This window comes from Bidens hawaiensis, unplaced genomic scaffold (assembly GCF_021521415.1).
Source record: "Bidens hawaiensis isolate Kalapana, Puna unplaced genomic scaffold, B.hawaiensis_p1.1 tig00022288_1, whole genome shotgun sequence".
NCBI classification, from domain to species: Eukaryota; Viridiplantae; Streptophyta; class Magnoliopsida; order Asterales; family Asteraceae; genus Bidens; species Bidens hawaiensis.
This window is the reverse complement of record NW_027493457.1, coordinates 209,153-224,016: the sequence shown is the minus strand read 5'-3', so window position 1 is coordinate 224,016 and position 14,864 is coordinate 209,153. Positions and strand designations below refer to the sequence as shown.

Below are 14,864 nucleotides of genomic sequence, written 5' to 3'. Positions count from 1 at the left end.
TGTGATACAGCCCGATTATTAGGGCCGGGATTTTGGTCTTCGTACCGCTGGTTTATCACTAAATAAAAAATCAACGGCCCATGAAATCTTTTAACCTACGATTTAAACTAACCCAGCGCAACCTGATCGACCGTTCATATACCCATATACCATCGAACTCACAACCTAACTTCATGTCGATATGCGATTAAATCATTTCTTCCTACCAATGTGCCATCGAAGCTTCTCAACCAATTTTAATGGTGAGTCATGTGTTCCGAGTTCATGAACCGTGTATGGATTTGTTATATTAATATTTTAGTTGATTATATGCGGTGAATCTCTTATGAAAAGTTCGTTGTTTGGATTATTTTTTTAATTAAGGATTAACTTTTGAATTACTTTTTATTATGAAATCATGTACTTTTACATCATTTTTGGAGTTTATGTATTTTTATGGATTATAGGGTTAATTAGTCAACCTGGTTGAACCTCACAACACAATCTGATTCAACCGGTTATACCATTTTTGAGTCCAACCTTGGACGATTAAAGAAGCGGTGTTTAAAACATTGAATTTAAACACTCTTCAAGATAAGTGTTTCATATATACAAAGCAGTAAGCAAATCTCACAAGAAAAGGAATCAGGATGACAATTGTCATACATGCTAAGCAAGCAAAATAAAATTTTATTTTATAAAACTGGACCCTCACTTTACGAATTCCTTTTGGCTTAGCCGATCATGCTCTCTATAAACTTAGAATTTGGGTAAAAAAATATCATTTTGCAACGGTATTTATTAATAACTTCACAAACAACTTTTCTTCAAAGAATGTAGGAGACGATTCATTACACTTTCCTATATAAAATAGTTCATTTTGCTACAATAACTTTTTTTGTTTATTGTTATCACAATTATCGTTGATCTATTTTAAAAAATTATATATATATATATATATAAAAGGGCCTATTTTATTTACTTGCTTAGAGAACCTGAAATGACCTTGCTCATACTGACGCAATGATCCGCTGTATTGAATCAGTCATCCAGGAGTTAATAATGAAAGTATTATTTTTTAAAGGATTACAAATTTGTTATATGTTTTTTCTTTTGGATTTAATGGGTTATGTCTATAATATGTGGGTAATTTATTAAAGGAAAATTGGATTTAAAGAATCTCATTTTTAATAAATTGGCCAATAATAATTCCATCTCCGGTATTTTCCGCTGACAGTCCCACCTTTTTAAAGTTTTTTGTTTTATGATTCCGTTAAAAATAATTAACGGGGTTAAGTTTTTACTAATATGGCCAGTGACTTGGCTTTTTCATTATCCTTTTCCGTTTTTTTTTTACCCACCCCCAAAATTATCTATTGAGCCCTAATTATCTATTGAATCCTATTGAATCCCATATTAAGATACCACACCACCAACTAAAAAGAACGATGCCACCACCAACATCTACAACAGATGCCATGTCACCATCGTCTCAAACGGACGCCACCACCACCACCACAACCGCCGACGAACTAGGGTTTGAAGCCATTAAGAGAGATTTGAGGTGATGAGGTCGATTATATTCAAACCATCAACCCCAAATCGAAGTGAAACCGGATCTTGGTTAGATCTTAGTTCCATCTTACTTATGGCTTTTGAGACAACCGGCAACAACTGGGTAAGAGTCAAGCCGGCCAGTGTATGATGGAGTTGGCGGCAGCATAAGGAACGATCTAAGGCTCCGCCTCTACGCTATCGGCAACGGCGGTGTATCTGATGTTGAACGGTGACAGTACATCAAAAGATGAACAACCATAGATAAGATAATTAGGGCTCAATAGATAATTTTGGGGGTTAAATGGGTAAAAAAAAAAGGGAAAAGCCGTATAGGATAATGAAAAAGCCAATGAAAAAGCCAAGTCACTAGCAAAAACTTAACCCCGTTAATTATTTTTAACGGGATCATAAAACAAAAAACCTTGAAAAGGTGGGACTGCTAGTGGAAAATACCAGAGGTGGGATTATTATTGGCCAATCCATTAAAGGTGAGATTATTTAAATCCAATTTTCCTTTATTAAACCATAATTTGGATTTTTCGGATCCGTTGGTAATTACCACCAATTTTACCGTAGGTGATACTATATTTTCTATTAGTGATAACAATATCGGTGCCACTTACCCGGCCACCAATCGCGTGTCCCATTAGTGGACAAAACGTATCAAGGCTGTTTTACACTTAATTCTTGGCATAGTTTTAGCTCGTCAGCTTTGTGTGCGATGCGTTCCTACTTGTGTGCAGACTGTTACCAAGGAGGGACTACCCTCTACTCACTTTATCAATATGAGACACAAGCTACACGTAAACGATCCCGTTTAGCATGAGAGGGCATATTGGAGATAGACGATTCGTTGTGTCAGTCTTTATTTTACATTGTTCATCTTTATTGTACTTTTGAAACTACTAACTTTCCATCTTCCATGTAAAGATTTTATTTAAAAAATTAGTATTATATTTTACAAATATACAAACAATAAACCATTGTTCATAAGCATCAAGCAAAGCAAAACCTACCAAACTGAACTCTAAATCCTAAAATCACCTTCATAGAAGCTTCAGTCAAATCCATTTATCAACTGCACAAACCAGCTAAAAATTAATTACACTGTTGCATCATCATTGTTTAATCAAATGAAATGAATAATAATTACCTTAAAAACTGTAACTTAACATTGCATTCATGCGCAACAGCTTGATCAATCTGTGACTGTTCAACGCCTTCACACGATGCCTTGAGATGCAAGTTACTCATCACCCGCCCTTTATACCAGAACTGGATCTTCCCCTTCATCTTCACATCCAGCACCAGTTCACGATGATCCGCATTTATTTTCACCTGTTTTGCATGATCAACATCCACCCGAGATCTCTTAGCCTTTGGATGGATCGTCAAATCGTTAGTAGTCATTGTTTCCTGCCTGAATCCATCCACATGCACAATAGGCAATGAAATTCCCTCAATCCTCGTCTCCATGTCTAATTCACCGTACACTAACGTCATCTTTCTGTTGTTGTTGGTCACGTTAACCATTACCTGAACATCAATCGTTATTTGTTTATCGTGTTTCTTGTTCTGCGGCTCTGTCACATTAAGCTTGTAAACGTCGAGTCTGTTATAAAGATTGTTAGATATGTATCAACAGTATTTCCTGTTTGATGAAATACCAATATCTATTTCTTCCAAACTCTAACAATTTAAAACTTATTAAATGACAAAAATGCCCTATCTATACATACATTTTCTTAACAGCAATTCTTAAATTTTGTATAATAAATATACCACAGCCCATATTCTGCAGGATTTGAGGTTTGAACATACATAATAGTGTAAGAACTGTCTATTACCTATGGACTTTGATTTCCGGAAGGTTTGATCTAACGAAAGCGAAGAAGGAGATTCCGAATATTAGGAGGAAGATTATGATGGTCCAGATGAGGAAGGAGGCCCAAGCATAGCACGCGTTGCAGCACCTGGCGGAGGTGCTGCGGCGGTGACCGCCTTCGAGGAATCCATTTGACGGTCGAAAATGGCGATGGAGAAATCGAGTTTGATGATGATGAAGATAATAATAAGCCATTGAGATGAAATTGGTGGGAGATGAAGAAGAGGAAGAAGAGGGAATAAGGGGAAATTGAGAAGAAGGAATAAGAGACATGAGTTTGTGAGAGTGAGTGGTGTTCTATAATATAGGGGAGCCATGTATTTGCATTTGAATATGGATGGTCAGATGAATATTATTGGTATGTGGTATGTTATGCTTTGGTGTTTGTACCTTTGATTAGCAAACAATCCATCCATTTTACCAAAAACTAATTCTAAAATATCAAGCAATTCAAAGAAACTCAATATCTCTCACTCACCATATGCACGAGTTCATGCATGTACACATCAAATGTAACTACCTATTCAAAACAATCAAATAAGTTTATTCACTTCTTTCTTCACAAACTTACAATCTCACAATTAAAATCACGGGCTTGGAATACGCGAGTCTTTCGACTTATTATCATCGGACGAAGGTCGGTTTTCCGAGTCCGACACCCGCACCTCCTCAATCATCCTAACGACTTCATCCATGGTGGGCCGCATATCTGGGACCCGCACCACACAGGCCATACCAATCTGCAACATCTGAACCATCTCCTCTTCAATATTCTGAAATTTCATGAGCTCAACATCAAACACCTCAGCAGTCCACTCTTCACGGACCACTGACTGGACCCACCTCGGGAGGTCCACCATGTCTTCTCTACCAGGAGATTGAATCGGTTGTTTACCCGTTAACATTTCAAGTAGGAGGACACCAAAGCTGTAGACATCTGATTTATGAGTGTGTTTTCGGGTTTCTATTAGTTCTGGGGCCTGGTACCCGACAGCATGGCGGGAGGTGGGGGGAGGGTGGTTCATGAGAGGGGCTAAGCCAATGTCTGAGATGCAACCGGTTGAATCTTGGGTGATGAGGACGTTTGAGGATTTGATGTTTCCGTGAGGGAATTTAGGGCCTCCAGTTGAGTGGATATGAGCAACGCCTCGTGCAGCTCCAAGGGCGATTTTGACTCGGGTTTCCCAGTCAACTGTGTTTCTTTCAGTGCCACGATTCCCTGCATGTTTTATTGAGATTATTAGGTTAGTACTAGAATGTTGTATGGCCGATTTTGACAAAAATTATGGGCCGGACTGGTAACTATGGTTTTGGTAAAATACAAAAACGAGCCGGCCGGCTTTACGGTTTGGTTTGGTTTTGCTTAAACATCAAACTGTTAAAATCCGGACTGTGAACCGGACCATACATATTTCAAACCAGCCGACTTTCTTCAGTTTGGATGATTTGGTCGATTTATCAACACCCCTTTGGGTGGGGGATGAGAAAGCATACTCTGCATTTACAATATATTGTACCATAGCTTACATGGAAAGCTATTAGTGTCGCTTATCACTTATGTATGTCTGGTAATGGTCCTACATTCCAGTCAAGAAGAAAATGACCTGACCACTTTGTGTGTACTAAAATTTTAAAATAATGTCATGTGAGTTCCCGTATATATATGGAAGGTTTAAATGAGAAACACAAAAAATGTCAAGAACCAATATAGGTAGTTGACCAAATCAATCAAAAGTCCTTGATTAAATTACCCTTTTACAACGTTCATTACACAACATATCTTATGGTTTTCATTTAAGTGTTCCTATATACATGTGTGTGTATGATGCATTAACTATGATTATAAAAACTACTAAAATCATCTAAATCTTTGACGGGAAGGTTTGGGAGGTTGCATGCATTAAAAAAATAACTTTGGGCAACTTTCAAACCCGTTAAACCCTAAACCACAATGACCCATTCGAAAGTAAACCAGTCAAAACCATTTGATCTAACTAAACCATATGAAGACCAAGGTATAAGGCGAAAAAGACATACCATGCAGTAGTGTCAACAAGCTACCAGCTGAATAATAATCATACACCAGAAGCTTCTCATCTTTCGAATAATAATAAGCCCGAAGAGGAACAACATTCTGATGCTGCCCAACTCTTCCAATAATCTCCATCTGCTGCTCAAACTCTTTCTTCCCCACCACCACTTCTTTCAACCGTTTGACAACCACAGTTGATGACTCTTCCAAAACCGCTTTATACGCGGTCCCAAAACTACCTTTTCCTAGCACCTCAGCCGAAGCCCTTAACAAATCCTCAAGATCAAAGTTGTAAGAGCACCCTTCAAAGAAAACCAACTTATTCTTTTCGGGCTCTTGCACCCCACTACCAAATTCTTCCCTCGGCTTTTCACCCCTTGTAGAAGTTTTAGCTTTTGTCACACGGGCAGGGTCGGTTTTCTTTTTCCTCATGCAGCAGAATATTATAATAATCATCAAAAGTAACAAGGCGGTCCCTCCTCCAGCTGCAATCGCGATTATAGCCCATGTTGGAAATTTCTTTTTGGAGCTTTGTTTTTTAGGGATAACAGGAGGAGAGGGAGGTAGTGAACAAGGAGTTAGAGGTGGGCCGCATGAAAACGTGTTTCCGATAAACGATGAGGTCGGAAACGTTTGGAGGGAACTTGGGATTGACCCATTGAGATGATTGTAGCTTAAGTTCAAATGCTTTAGTTCTGGAAGTTTAAAGTCTGGAATGGGTCCGGATAATGAGTTGTTTTGAAGGTTTAAGCCAGTTAACTGAGTTAAGTTCTGGATTGAGTTTGGAATATTTCCAGTGAAAGAGTTAAATGAGAGATCCAAAACGATCAGACGAGGTGGAAAAGATAACGGGATGTTAGCGGTGAAGTTGTTATCTTGAAGGTACAAGTAACGAAGTGACGGGAGTGAAAGAAGATCGGATGGTAAGTCTCCGTTTAGGCGGTTTGATCTAAGGCTTAGAATCTGTAATGCATCTAGTTTTCCAAGTGTGTTTGGTGGGACCGGGCCTTTGAGTCCAACTGCTGGAAGCCGAAGGGCTAACACGCGGGTCCCATTAGAAGTGCAGTTGATACCTACCCAAGAAGTGCAGATTGCAGTATTGTTGGTCCAGTTGTGCTTTGGACGGTGTGGTACAGAGTTAACAAATGCAAGGAGAGCTTGCTTGTCTGAGTCCAGGTCAGCATATGTTAGATGCAGAAGGAAAACTATGAACAAAGTCAACTTGACCAGATGAGCAGAGTAAAGTCCCATGAGGATTAAAGCTGATGACGATGCGCGTGAAGTAATATACCTGGTAAATATACAAATAATATGAACAATAAGACATTATGAAACAATAGTGCCAGAAACCCTGGTGTCTTGCTAATTCATTTAGAGTTCATAAAAATCTGGATAAAATGGCATACAGTTAACCACACAGGAGAATCATGTTATTATCATACTGTAGTTCACTATCCAAAGCTTACGTTGCTGTATAAAAAATAATAAAGTTGGGAAAAGGTGCCAGCATAAAAAAGCAAGAAGCAAAAAAGGTACAAGGGAATTTGGAAACATAAAACTTTAAAGGAGTAACATTTGATTTTTGAACAAAAGGAATTAAAAGCTAAAAGGAGGTATTTGTTTTTTAAAAGATGAGTGGGTTCAAGATTCAATGATGGTGTTAACCAGATAGCATTATTTTGTAACACTATGAACCAAGCAATCTTTATGAGTTTGTGGCTAGAAATCTATCAAAAAGAGACTCATCACCATAATTTGCAATTCCCATTTTTATTGAAATTAAAATAAGATTGCACGATTGTACATTTGTAACTGCCTCAAGATTTTCTATGATTGTCATGCTAAAGGTGAAAGGGCATTTTTGTCTACCACCTAACTTACTTTGTAAACTCATATCATGTGAATTAGGTTTTAGATTAGTTGAATCTGGTGTTCCACCAAATTTAGCTAGCTCCAAATTTTTCTATGGTTGCATTGTAACAATTTAACACAACTACAATTTACCTAATACCTTATGATGAAAAACTCTCAAGCAATTAACATGAACAAAATGAACTAAAGCTACTTTTCTAATCTATGCAGTCTATATCAAAATATTGGTCCCGATATTATCGACGACATTGACCGTTATTGGACCGATATATCACCGATTTTCCCGATATCAGTGTTTTAAGTCTTAACTGTCAATTTTTGTTGTTTAATGTTAGGGTTTTAAGTGTTAATCAGTTCCTACTTGCTACCATTGTTAGTGTTTTGTAAGTTGCAAATAAATACTGCATGATATTAAAATTACAGATATCTGCATAGCTTCTAATAACATTTCAAGTGCAGAAACTCAAAGTTTCAGCTACCAAATTTTATCTCAAATTCCAAATCAGGAACCATAATCAAAATCAGAAGAACAGATCTATCCTGGTATAATGAACAATTTTGACCTAGAATATGCAAATTCCAAAATGCACAATCAAATTGTTCTCTAGCACAAGTAATTCAGAAATTAGATACGTATACATCAACAAACCTGTACACTGACACAAATTTAACCTAACATATAAAATCAATTGCACATAAAGCTAAATGAAGTTGAAGGCAGGCAATGTACCTCAAAGCATCAGAAGCCTTTGAAATCAACTATTGAGGTCCATCAGATCTCAATTCGAATTCAAGTTACGCAGCAAAATTTGACTTCAACTTTTAACGAGAGTAGGATTTAAAACCAACGAATCTCATATGCAGGATTAAAGTATTAGCAAACAAACATCATATAGTCCACATTTGAGCTGGATTATAATAACTATTTAATATATGTATGCAGTGAGTGTGTGTGTGTGTGTGTGTTAATGTGAGAGAGAGAGAATGAACTAACATGATGATAATTCCTTTTTTTTTTATTATGGGGGTTTATATAAATATAAATATAAATTTAATTAGAAAATAGTCAAATTTGTTTTTGTTTAATCAATTTGCATGTAAAGACAGTTGTTTTCATTATTGACATTGTAGGCTATAACTACCGTCTCAGTATACTTGTTTTCTTCTGTTGGTATATTGCGGTCTTCTTTTTATTTTCAAACTAAACCTTACATTATTCCATAATTTCATACACACTCTATATGATGTTATTCGTTTTTTTAGCAGAAGCTCGGTCGTTTAAACATGTTTAACTGTGAAGTTATTCTCGATCTACAGCTAGCGTGTCAAAAACACATTGATGATATTTGAGATGATAGATGATGCTTATCTTCAAGTTTGACTTTTTAGTTTATTTTATCTGTTTTTTCTTTTTTATTTGATTTCATAATTATCTATTTATCTTGTTTTGAGTTTTTGAATTACGTATACTCAGCATTAGAATTAGGAGATTAAGCTTGTTTTTGTTGAAAATTGTTAATACTTTTTAATTAAATTTGAATCGATAAGAACTTTGTTTTTTAAACCTTTCGTTCTATTTATCGTATTTGAGTATCAATTGTTTCTTGAGTAAATGGATCGCTTTCAAATTGCATCAACTGGTATTTTTTATCTGGAAAAAACATAACATAATAACGTATGATTTGTCTAGTGTGTCACATATTTTCTTTTGTGATTTAGTTTTTATTAACAAGAGTTTTAAGGTAAAAGAAATAAAATCTTAAATCTTAAAAACGCTATTAAATTAAATTTGACTTGAATATTATGCCAATTTATAAATTTGTGCTTTGATGCAGTAGAAAATTGGTTTTTATTTAAAGTTTTAGCTACAAAGGTTTTTAAAATGTTAAACTAGCGCAGTTTTTAATGTTTATAAATTGACCAAAAAAATTTATATTTTGAAGTTTATCCATAAAGTTTGTAATATTTTTAGTTTTGATCTTTAAAAAAGAAAAAAAAACTAATACGCAAGGGTGTTTAATACTTTTTGTCAACGTTATGCAATAATTTTGTGACGAATCGAATTGTGTCATGTCCTGTTGGGCATATCACGGCTTTTTTTTCTCGATGTTAGCCATAAAATTTTCTCGATGGTATTCATTTTAATGGTTTTAGATCGATGTAAACATGGGTCATATCATTTTGGGCATATCACGACTTTTTTTCATTTATATAGTTTTCGATCGATGTAAAATACGTGCCAATATCCTTTTAGGCATATCAAAACTATATTTCTTTGTTTTTTTCTTTCGGTTGCTATCCGAGTGCTAGTAGCGACTCTGATGGCATAACAAATGAAACCGATACTGACCAAAACTGAAACAAATGGAATCAATATCGACCAAAACTGAATTCCCATCGCATCGCACGGTGAAATTCGGCTAGTTTCTATAAAAAGAAATGTTTTACATTAACATTTTTTTGAATATTGTGTATCAAATAAAAGATATTTTATTGAAAAAACTTAAAAGTATTTGAACTTAATTAAAAAACAAAATACCTCTTTGTAAACGCGCTTGGATCCATTGGTTTGACTTTGACAAATACATGTAAATTTTAGAAATTGTTCTAATAAAAAAAACTAAAAGAAGGTTATACTTGATGTTTGATTTAGCTCCATATTTATGCAGGGTCTAGGGAAGTGTTGGATTGCATCGTGATCTAATTTATGTGTCCTTACCTCACGCTTGTGTAAACTGATGTTTTCATGGCTTGAACCAATGACATTTAGGTCACAAAGCAATAACCTTACCGATTATCTACTATTATAATAAATAAAAATGATGTTTGAACCACATGACATCTAATTAGCTTATTTTTGTGCCAAGTGACACCTGTATCTTGTAACATTTAATTAATAATTTTTCTAATTAAAACAAATCAATTAAAGTCTTCCTTAACAAGATTAAAACCTTCCTTAACAAGCTCTAATGAGATATAAATCGTCGTTCAACATTATTTGCACACAAAATCTAGATCTTTAAATCGGCATGTTTCAAACTCGTGTATGTTTATATTGTTTTCATACCCCAATATGTATTTTCGTACCCCAAAATCCCTATTCTGTTATGTATTTTCGATTGTATGCAAATTTCATACCACAAATCCTATTCCAACTGGTTATCAAATCTTTATTTTTCCCAAAATCCTTATTCCGATTGTATGCAAACACTAATAATACCCCAAATATGTATTTTCCGATTGAATATGATAACAACCGATTATTTATTCAATTAACACCTCCATATGTCGATTAATTGTATGATTCGATTACGTTGTCCAGTTTTTTTTCCTCTTTGCATTCATTTATTGTATGTACACTTTTGAATGTGATGACTTTTTAAAAACTTATTGGAATAGGGCGTATGCGTCTGTTCATTTTTTATTAACCAACATAAATTAGTTTGTTTTTACTTCAATTACTAGGTCGATTGGTTCCATGTAGTTGATCGTCAACTACTAGAATGATGAAATATAATTTAATCTTACTATCATATGCAGATACACATTTGTTATCGATCGATAGGGCCAAGTTTCTTTAAAGTTGTTCTCCATCCACCCATAAATATTCTGGTAAACATCTTTTTTTTAATTTTTATTTATTTTGGACAATTTCTTAATATGAATGGAAAACTTTGATATACTTATTTATATTTACTTTAGGTGTTTCGGACTAGATATGCACAATTATCTAATCAATATAACAATTTTTCAAAATAATTGTTGTTTTATTTGATATTTTATTAATTAACAACTTCCAATTGATTTGTATTCAATGTATGTTGATAGAAGTTTTCGAATTGTGAGCCTGGAAAAATTTGAGAGACATGGCTTCATTGGATCTAAACTTTTTTGATAATAAAGTTCTTGACAAAAAGAAGGTTTTAATTTCTATTGAGTGACTCATGTTCATATAATAAACTATAGCCGTTGGATGTGCTTATGTTTTATTTTCTAGAATTACTAAGTTAAAATTATATTTGTAAAGTACACGATTGTAGAAAAATATCTTGAAGTTTGGTTAATGAATCAAATTAATAAGTTATTTGTTGCAGTGTGAACCAAGGTTTTATTCAAATGGAGTTATTTTTGCATGAGCGCGATTGTTGGTAGGGCTTTCAAGTCAGTTCTTCAAAGCATCCTAGTTTCTTTGAGGAGTAAATGAGTGATTTTATTTTCCACACATAATATTTTGAGAAATCTGCATTTTGTCTCCCTGGAAAATAACGTCGCGAGATGGAATAACCACTGAAAAAGATTTTGCGAACTTTGACTCCCTGTGTTACTCCGGCGGGTTCTTCTGACTCCTACCATCAGCTGACCGTTAGTTGACCGTAGGTATTTTAGTAATAATACCAACATATTAAGGGTATTTTAGTAATCTTCTAATAAATAATAAATATAATAATAATAATAGTAATAATAATAATAAATTGAAATAATAATAATCTAGAACAACAGCTTCATCATCTTCATAACATCATTCATCATCTTCATAACATCAAGAACAACATCATCTCATCTTCATCAACATCTCATCTTCATCATCAACAACTTTAAATCCTCAAATCCACCACCAAGTAATCATTCTTAATATCATCATCTTCATCATCAATTTCATAACAAGTAATCAAATCCTCAAACCCTAGATTTCATCTCTCAAATCCCACCACCAATCGCTTCAATAATTCAACCACCGCACCCATAAATCATTCCGATCAAAACCCCTAACCACCTTCGCCATGGATTCCGGCCATCACGCCGTCGCCACGGCAACCACCGTCACCATGGTTTCCGGCCATCACGTTTTTCCAGTTATCTCGTTTTTCTGGCCTTCACGCCGCAGCCACGGCAACCACCGCCGCCGATTCGTTTTCTAGGGTTTTGTAATTCATCCGGATCTTAATAATAATCATCATCATCAAGCCGCTCAACATCATCCCCCGTGTTCGCGGCCGAACCCAGCTTTTATTTGGCCGCCGCCGTTGTCCAAGACGACCACAGTGGTGGAGGAGGACATTGGGTTTCCAGTGAGTGACGCGTGACATAAGATTATTATTATTATTATTGTTGTTGTTATTATTATTATTATTATACCAAACTTAAGAATTCGGGCAGCTATGGATGAAGATTTCTGGGTTAGATGATGAAGATTTCTGGGTTAGATGATGATGATGAAGATGAAGATATAGGGGTAAATGGGTCATTTCCCTTATTTTTAACGAGTCAACGACGGGTCAACTGACTGTAGGAGTCAGAAGAACCTACCGGAGTAACACAGGGAGTCAAAGTTCGCAAAATCTTTTTCAGTGATTATTCCATCTCGCGACGTTATTTTCCAGGGAGACAAAATGCAGATTTCTCTAATATTTTATCTATGTATATGCGAAGACATAAGTTGTAATTTATTATGATTGGTTAGATGTATATTTGAAGGGAAAAGCTGAACTCTACTATCTCTGTTGTATTGTATGTAGCATTGACTCGTCTAGGTATTGCTTTTATGGCTTATGCAACTAGGTTGACGATCTCTAACCATCTTGATATTATTTTTTTTTCACATCGTATGTTTCATAGTTCACGGGTATTGGCCAAAATGGGTATTTCATAATTAACGGGTCAATAGAAGTCGAGTATGTTTGATTGAATGGATGATGTATTTCTAAAGTCAAAACAAGTTGAGTATGTTTGATTGAACAACTAATGTATTTATAAAAATAATTAGTTCATTTATTATATATGTGAATTGTGTTAAGAAAAGTAGAATCTACGTGAGGTGTTATAGTGAATTGGTAAATTGTCATTAGGCTTATTGTAGAAAAATGAAATGCCACTCAAAGTATAAATATAACATTTTTTAACTTACGTTGTTATTGTATATTTGAGTAGGAATATACACAAGTTTCTTAAATATATTTTATGTTTTTATTAGTTATCAACCTTCATCAGATGAGAAACCAAAGTTTATTATGTATCGGGATTATTTTAAAGAAAAGTAAAACGAGAACTGGTCAATTAAAAGAGGAACGGCTGGAACAACGAGTTAAGGAGTCAAAAAGTGATACCTTTATTTTTAAGAACCCTAAACAATATATGAATTTTAGCATTTTAATTTTCCAAACCCGTGTATGTAACACACGGGTTTTTAACCTAGTTATAATAATATAACAAAACTGCCATTTATAAATTTCGAGTTAGCAGAATAAGTATAATTTCTTTTTGGTTGTTCGAAAATGAGTGGAGTGCAAAGAGAATAAACACGTAACCTCGTACCAATTATTCACTTTTGAATATGTGTTCTATAACATTCAATAATTCACTTTGAAACTTCCATTTTTAATACTTATAAACACAAGATTGGAAAACGGTATATATAAAAATGTTTTCAACTTTACATATAAACAATAAAGTGTATAGAAATGCATTTAACATACTGTTTAGACTTTAAAACTTAATTTTTAATCTAATCGATACTTAAAAAGACATGTAGTTGTATAAACAATTAAAAAACTTTGAATTTTATATATACTATTGTATTAGAGGAAACTTATTATATCATCATCATACCCTTTATACTTTTCATTATCTTGAAACTTCCATAAACTAAACTCTAAACACGTAAGAAGTGCCTCGTGGCCCCAAGCATGTAACTCATAACCCGTAATTTATATATTGTCAAAATTTAAAGAAGGTGTAGGTCCAACAACTCTTTATTTTAGGGAGAGTAAACAAAGTTTCATTCATGTTGTAATCTTAAAATGACTATATCAGATATTTATATTTTGACACATAAATTGATATTGGACAAATAGTAAGATGGTCTCTTTAATGCATAAATATATATTACATAAAATATAAATCTGTTCTTTTAAAACGGCTAACTCGTACTCTCATAATCCTACACCTAAATTTACACATTTGTTTATTACGAGAATTGAACCCTCACTTTCGTCCTGTTCTTGAGTTTTTTTAAAGGATGGAAAGGAAAGGAAAACTAAGGATAATTAAAAAATGAGTGTTATTGAGTTTTTTTTAGGATGGAAAGGAAATGAGTAGGGGGAGTTAGGAATGATTAAATTAATGTATTTTCCCAATATGTTATCCTCCCATATATGGGATGATTACTAAGGATACTATTTTTTAACATAGTTATCATTTCCTTTCCTCTAATTTCCTTCCAACTTAATAACACACATAATTAAAAAAAATTTCCTTCCTTTCCCTTCCCTTTTTTATCCTTCCCTCTCCTTTCATTTTCTTTCCTTGGCTAAAAAACTCAAGAACAAGACGTTTATGTATTTTATTACATAATTAAACCCAAAAGTTATAAAGACCTTTACAATACTATTATTTTACTGAATATCTAAATTTAAGGAAAATTGATCTTTACCATAATATTATGGTATAGAAATGGAAATGCATGACCACCAACCATTTGCATGAATGGTCCCGCTGAGGGCAACACTTGAACTACCATCAGAATTGGGTTGTGAACATGCA

At 34.3% G+C, this 14,864-nt stretch overlaps 1 protein-coding gene across 1 annotated transcript; it reads right to left on the bottom strand.

Annotated features, from left to right (window-relative positions):
* Positions 1–3,871: 3,871 nt before the first annotated feature.
* Positions 3,872–6,978, bottom strand: LOC143565144 (putative inactive receptor kinase At5g58300). Its single transcript, XM_077052211.1, has 3 exons — positions 6,920–6,978; positions 5,459–6,744; positions 3,872–4,640 (listed from the first exon to the last, which is right to left on the bottom strand). Exons 1-3 carry the CDS (start codon positions 6,961–6,963, stop codon positions 4,009–4,011), a joined length of 1,962 nt encoding a protein of 653 aa, XP_076908326.1. The 5' UTR covers positions 6,964–6,978; the 3' UTR covers positions 3,872–4,008.
* Between the last annotated feature and the right edge of the window lie 7,886 nt (positions 6,979–14,864).

Coding starts and splice junctions, on each gene's coding strand:
- LOC143565144 (XM_077052211.1), bottom strand. CDS start 6,963: ATGCTGGCACCTTTTCCCAACTTTATTATTTTTTATACAGCAAC. Junction 6,745..6,919: donor ATTATTTTTTATACAGCAAC/GTAAGCTTTGGA, acceptor TATATTTACCAG/GTATATTACTTCACGCGCAT. Junction 4,641..5,458: donor CTTGTTGACACTACTGCATG/GTATGTCTTTTT, acceptor TAAAACATGCAG/GGAATCGTGGCACTGAAAGA.